The sequence below is a fragment of the Temnothorax curvispinosus genome, unplaced genomic scaffold (genome assembly GCF_003070985.1).
Source record: "Temnothorax curvispinosus isolate PA1 unplaced genomic scaffold, ASM307098v1 QBEX01010848.1, whole genome shotgun sequence".
In the NCBI taxonomy this organism is placed as follows: domain Eukaryota; kingdom Metazoa; phylum Arthropoda; class Insecta; order Hymenoptera; family Formicidae; genus Temnothorax; species Temnothorax curvispinosus.
The window spans coordinates 1-6,366 of NW_020220628.1; the positions used below are offsets into that span (position 1 = coordinate 1).

General features: G+C 36.9%; 2 protein-coding genes across 3 annotated transcripts; both read left to right on the forward strand.

Annotated features, from left to right (window-relative positions):
* Positions 1–3: 3 nt before the first annotated feature.
* LOC112460825 (transcription factor E2F4-like) lies at positions 4–2,756 on the forward strand (the record flags this gene model as incomplete). Its single annotated transcript, XM_025025711.1, has 7 exons — positions 4–18; positions 373–482; positions 576–846; positions 1,188–1,417; positions 1,680–1,786; positions 1,874–1,921; positions 2,159–2,756. Coding segments are annotated over 7 exons (897 nt in total), but the record flags the coding sequence as incomplete, so codon positions are not given.
* A 355-nt stretch (positions 2,757–3,111) lies between these two features.
* Positions 3,112–5,551, forward strand: LOC112460826 (mpv17-like protein). Of its 2 annotated transcripts, none has more exons than XM_025025713.1 (4): positions 3,112–3,555; positions 4,488–4,759; positions 4,908–5,039; positions 5,113–5,550. In XM_025025713.1, the coding sequence occupies exons 2-4, from the start codon at positions 4,502–4,504 to the stop codon at positions 5,350–5,352; spliced, it is 630 nt and encodes a 209-aa protein (XP_024881481.1). In that variant the 5' UTR covers positions 3,112–3,555; positions 4,488–4,501; the 3' UTR covers positions 5,353–5,550. The 2 variants fall into 2 exon arrangements, with proteins under 2 accessions (XP_024881481.1, XP_024881482.1); XM_025025714.1 differs by lacking the exon at positions 3,112–3,555 and adding an exon at positions 3,562–3,737 and having other exon boundaries at positions 5,113–5,551.
* Positions 5,552–6,366: the final 815 nt, after the last annotated feature.

Below are 6,366 nucleotides of genomic sequence, written 5' to 3' on the forward strand. Positions count from 1 at the left end.
GTGCTGGATTTGAAAGTCGTGAGTACGCTCGGCGGCCTCGCGAGGCCATCGACAAAAGTTAACCTGTACTAGGTTAAGTGACCGCGGGCTTACACGTCATACTCGGGTTGCGGGAATTTTGAAAGAAGTGCGCGGCGCGGGGGGACCGGCGTGCGTGACCCCGGGCCCGTTTCCCCAGCTCCGCGGACGTTCCCGTTCGTCGCCGCGCGGCTACGGGCCCCGCGATCGGCGCGGTCGACGCGCCGACGGTGTTACAACATCGTAACACGCGATGGCCACCTTAACCTATAAGAAACGCGGGTCGCGGGACTCCCGGCGGGACGCCGCGGCGACCGACCGAGGTGGTTACTCTACATCACGGACACGTTACAGGCCGCGGATCTTCTGGAGGTACGACAGAAACGGCGCATCTACGACATCACGAACGTCCTCGAAGGTATCGGCCTCATAGAGAAGAAGAGCAAGAACAGCATCCAATGGAAGTAAGTGTCACCCCTTTATTCTCGTTTTAATGCCTCTATCTCTGTCTCTCTGCCCCCACGTGCACCACTACTTTGCAAATTTGTGTTTCATAGGGGTGCGGGACCTGGCTGCAACACTCAGGAGGTTGGCGAGAAGCTGACGGACCTGAAGGAGGAGATCAGCAAGCTGGAGGATCACGAACAGCTGTTGGACACCCATACCCAGTGGATACAGCAGAGCATAAAGAATATACAGAATGACATTGGAAATAGGAAATATGCGTATATTACGTACGAGGATGTTAAGGAGACCTTTGCGGATCAGTTCGTGCTAGGGATACAGGGTCCACCGGATATGGAGATCACAGTACCAAATGTCTTGAAGGTATACAAAAGGATATCTGGAAAATGGTTGTTTCATTGCGTTGCAGCTCTAGATAGATCGAAGTTTCCAAACTAATTATAATTACAACTTTTATGGGTTATAAGCGAATCTCCATTCTGGAAGATTGAGCTTGTTTTTTTTAACTTATTTATTGTTCTTATTATCTGAAAATTTCTCCAAAGGACGATACAAATAACGAGATCTGAGCATCAAACTCAGATCTTTTGCTTGATATACCACTGCTTTATCAATAAGTTATACCCATTTAGAAAATATTTAATGCAAATTACTTTGATATACATTTGTCTTTAATGTGTCTCTATTTTTTACATATTTCGCAGACTGTCATTCAGGACGATGGAGTGATAAATTATAACATGATCCTAAAAAGTAATACAGGAGAGATAAAAGTGTACATGGTCCAACCTGAGTTAGCTAAAACTTACGATAATAAAGTGTTGGAATTGGAAATGAGATTAAAAGAAGAATCCAAGGGTACAAAGCGTGGAAAGGAGGAGGATGAAAAGAAAGAGGAAGAGGTTATTGTTAAACCAAAGAGAAAAGTTGGAAGGTAAGTGGAAATAAAAAAAAAAAAAAAGAAACATGTACAGTCTCCGCGTATGCTCTAATCGCATCAGGAATAATAAAATAATATTCCTGATCTGCACAGAGCAAATAGTACAATTGCTAATTGGCAATTGATTTTGTAAAGGGGATGAATAGTTATCAAGCTTTAGCTATTTATTTGATACAAAATGCACATTTTTACGTTTTATATCTATTTCTCAAAATTACAATTATATTGGAATACATTAAATTTATTTCAACATTAGGCCACCAAAAAACACTACTAAACCAGATCCGATAACTGACGAAGAGGAAGAAGAAGATTCGGAATTGATAGAAGCTAAGATAGTTTTACGGGATGTCAGCACCTCAGGTATTTTACTCTTGAGATTTGCATTTATTTATTATATATTGCAGTGTAAAGTTTTTGAACCACGTTCTTAATTATTTTTAATTACAGATATTGTCCAAAGAGAGTTGGAGTTTTTTGATCAATTCTATTCTGACTGTAAGTCAAATTTTAAGTCTATATTCATAGTTCGATTTTATATTTAAGATCGTTTTAAGTACGATCTAGAGATGCCATACGGTCATTTCCCTTGCTGGATGAGATCTTAAGACTGTCCACGATCAGACTTAAGACGATCTTGAATATAAGATCGGGCTGTGAATACTATCTTTATATTTCTTTTTGTACACACCTAAACAATCAAACATCTAATGTCTGTATAAATTTTATTTGCAGTTTGTGGACCATTAATGAGATTAAGTCCACCCCCTGGAGAGAAAGATTACCATTTCAATCTTAGTGAGAATGAGGGTGTTTATGATTTATTTGACATTAAGAGTGTTCGACATTAATGAGTGTTGAATCGATGTAGCTGCGATTTGCAAAATGAAGGCTGTGCCAACAGCATGCAAATTTGAAATGGGGGGAAAATCTGGTAAAATCATTAAGGAGAATTTGTGCATATAATTTTAGGGGAACCAATGGATCACAATCATTGAGAGTATACAGTATTTTTTTATTATTGAAAATACGGGAAAACTAGTGCGAGGCATTGTGAAGATACCTACAACCGTTCTAATTGCTGTTTATTTTGTACATTGCTGAGAGTAATTCAAAGTTTTAAAAGCATCTTTTATATATATATATAGATCTACTACGAGAGATTATCCTTGTAGCTTTTAAGTTAGCTCACAAGCTTGCTTCGTGAACATGAATCACTGGACGAATATATATAAATTGTTCATTGCAACAATTTTCCGTTTAATATGAAAAAAAAAATTGATGAATGTATATGTATACAATCAAAAAATGTAACACGATGTTATTAAGCAAGCTCTCGTCAGATGTCGAACTTTTGTAAGAATTTGCATGCACATATCCCTAATGTATTCTAGATACTGCAACGTGATTAGAATGAATGTATTGCGTACAGCGTGCGCGAGTTCGACATTTTTTAAAATATTTTACGAATTATATGTATCCAGATCTTTACTACTGGCAACGCATATGCATCTGCTTATATTTGTGTACAGTATATCTCCTTTATCGCGTGACATGCAGGCTCATCAAGTCAATTGTATTTCTTATAATACAGCTCACATATATATATATATATATATATATATATATATATATATGTCATGTCATGTCCGATTATATATTGTCTGAATCTGAATATATGACTGCAGAAACCCCCGACATTTCGTTTTCTGTGACGAGTCGTACGTCGCGGATATCAGTATAATATTATCGACCTCTCTTGTCGAGCTCTCTACGTTACCAGAGAGGTGCGCAGCAATAAATGAGCGATTGTGCAACGCGGCCGATGCAGCGGAAAAGCGTGCCCGTATCGGCGGATGACGTGTACCAAGGACAGATAAGAATGGATCGACCAATTTTGTCATCGCGTCAGCACGTGTTCCGTCAACGTCGGGGGCACTCAGCCAGTCGCTCGCGTCACGTCGCAACGAGAACCACGCGAGATCCCCCCAGATGCAACGGCTTCGTCACACGACGCACAACGCACGCAACGGCCGCAGCCTGTCAAAATTGAACGCAGCGAGCGCGTTCCCGAAGGAACGTCGCGTGACTCTGCGGTGTTCCCACGTCCGTTACCCCTGACACCACGGAAGGTAACCGACTCGAAGCTTCATGGAGCGACAACCGTGACGTAACGCACTGCCAGAATTGCGAATAAACTTGTGTGTCATGTCGAGATTTTTAGGAAAACAAATCGATCGTCGACGCGCGATAGACAAAGAGATAACAGGGTGATTTCGATTAAGCTCCGATTAGCTCCGAATTAATTTGTCAGATAACATCTGCAATACATTGAGAATAGAGTTATTAATTTCTTTTTGTTTGTTTCATAGAAGATAAGGTTAAAGATTAAGGACGATGAATTGTACGACCGGAAATTTTGCTGTAACAATTCTGCCAGCTGAACTATTTGTCGATTAAATTGATTAGAGTTTGATCGAAGACTTGAACAAGTGATTGTCTGATATTTTGTAAAATTTATACTGAAAATGCAGTTTTACTTTGACATCTCTTCAGTATCATTTCAGTAACTTTTTATTTTTTTTTTTTTATCGAGTTAATTGTACAATATTTTCCTAAACTGCATTAAAATCGTTCAAAAGCTATAATTTTTCCCGAATATTTTTGACATTGACAAAAAAAAATCAATCTTATGGAGGTTTGCGTTGTAAATATGTATGCTTACTTATGAATTATAAGTATACCTATATAATAGACATGCTGAGCACAGCGTGCGCTGTCGTGCTAGCACGCTTGTTTATCGGAAAAAATATGAATAATTTATTTATAAAATTAATTGTATTATTATGATGATTGAGTTGTAAATTGTGTAGATATGTCGACGGTCGATAATGTCTGTATCCTTCAATTATCTCGGGTTTATTGGGCCCTATTTTATAATCACAAAAATTTATCTAGACTACATTATTGATATAGTACTTCAATAATATAATATTGCTTTTATTATTTGTTACTATTAATAAAGTATAAAATGATGATTTTAAATATCTGTATGTTTTTGCAGCCTACGCATCGACAATGCGCACCATATTCGTAAAATTCCGCGAGATCTCGCAGAAATACCCGATTGTTCGAGGCATGGCATCCTACTCGATTATATGGCCCTCCGCGTGTCTGTTACAACAAAAGATAATGGGGAAAGAAGAGTTTAATTACGCGGAGGCCGTGCGATTCAGTCTATTCGGCAGTCTTTACGTAGCACCCACACTGTACTGCTGGCTGAGATGCGCGTCTTATTTCTGGCCGAAGGCGAATTTGAAGTCTGCAATCACTAAGGTGTATAACACATATGTATATACATGTATATGTATAACGAAAATTGAACAGTTTAAATTACACAATTTTGTATGACAAATTGATTTATTTAAAAAATGGCTTGATGGAAACTAAATGATAACGAAATAACACTGGATAATAATTGCAGGCTTTGATTGAACAAGTTACGTACGGCCCCGCAGCTATGTGTTCCTTCTTCTTTGGCATGAGCCTTCTTGAATTAAAGCCAGTTTCGGAATGCGTTGACGAGGTCAAAATTAAGTTTTGGCCGACATACAAGGTATATCCTCGATAAACGTGTTCTTAAATTTGAGATTAAGCGTATTAATGAGAGATTATTATTTTCCTCCTAGATTGCCATTTGCGTATGGCCAATTCTACAAACTATCAATTTTATCCTAATCCCGGAGCGAAATCGTGTTGTGTACGTCAGCGTATGCAGTTTAGTCTGGACATGTTTCCTTGCATATATGAAATCTATCGAAGGGAAGCGGAAGCAGGAGCTGGCAGATAATGTTAATTCCAAGATGATAACGGATAAAGCGCAAACCAACGAGAGAGCCGGTCATATGCAGATTCCTCTACTACGATGAAAGTTTTAGGAAATTGACATACTGTTAGATTAATTTATTTGTACATAGGTCTTGCAATTGGAACTATATTTATATTTTATACAATATGTGACACGGGATTTACTTATGATTATCTGTGATATTCACAGTACAAAAGTATTACTTTTATTTCTGCAGGAATTTGTTATGACATGATTAATATATTAATAATATTAAAAAAATTTTTTTTAATATATTGAGATCATTTTAAGTAAAAATAGCATGATTGACAATAATATATTTGACACAATTGTTAAGATTAATAATAATGTTAAATATAAAAAATGAAAATAAAATTTTAGACGAGATTTATCACATCGGATTTGTGGTTATTTAATCTTCCCTGTGGTGCGTTAGAAATTATACACAGGAATCTTCAATGAGTTTCTTAATAACATAGGATTTGAAGAAAAACGTAATGAAGATGATTTTATAAAACTGAATAGACTAAAAGCCATGAAATGGGCGTGCATTGTTGGTAATGCAAAATGTAAGGAAGTGGCGATCATTAAATTGCATAAGCATCTAGAAGATCCTGATACTCACGAATAATTTAACTTTATTATTTAATGCATGTCCATATATATGTGTATTCTCCTTATCCTCAAGTTTTTCCCTCGATATTCACTTTCCAATAGCGTATGTCATATTAAAATAATAATAAAATAATAATATTTGTATACAGGTTGTATACAAGTGTAAAAGTATACATATTGAGTGAGATTAATTGTGCATTGTGTAATTATTTTAGCGCAAGATGAAAATTTAATTAAAAATGATAAATGTATTATACAAGTGATTTAAATCCGACTAATTTAAAAGTGTAACTGACAAAAACACCTTCACAATATTAACGTATAAACAAACATATTTATGAGCTATGATCTTCCTCTAGATATCTTTGTCCACAAATGTTCAAAAAAATGTGTAACGGTACGAGTCTATCAGTTCCGTGAGGCACTGTATTTACATGACATCTATCAAAACATCAGAGGT

What these genes read in the sequence shown, in the direction of transcription:
- LOC112460826 (XM_025025713.1), top strand. Translation starts at nt 4,502, where the DNA reads ATGCGCACCATATTCGTAAAATTCCGCGAGATCTCGCAGAAATACCCG. An exon ending in TGAAGTCTGCAATCACTAAG is followed by an intron (nt 4,760 to 4,907) that starts GTGTATAACACA and finishes TAATAATTGCAG; the next exon opens with GCTTTGATTGAACAAGTTAC. An exon ending in AGTTTTGGCCGACATACAAG is followed by an intron (nt 5,040 to 5,112) that starts GTATATCCTCGA and finishes TTTTCCTCCTAG; the next exon opens with ATTGCCATTTGCGTATGGCC.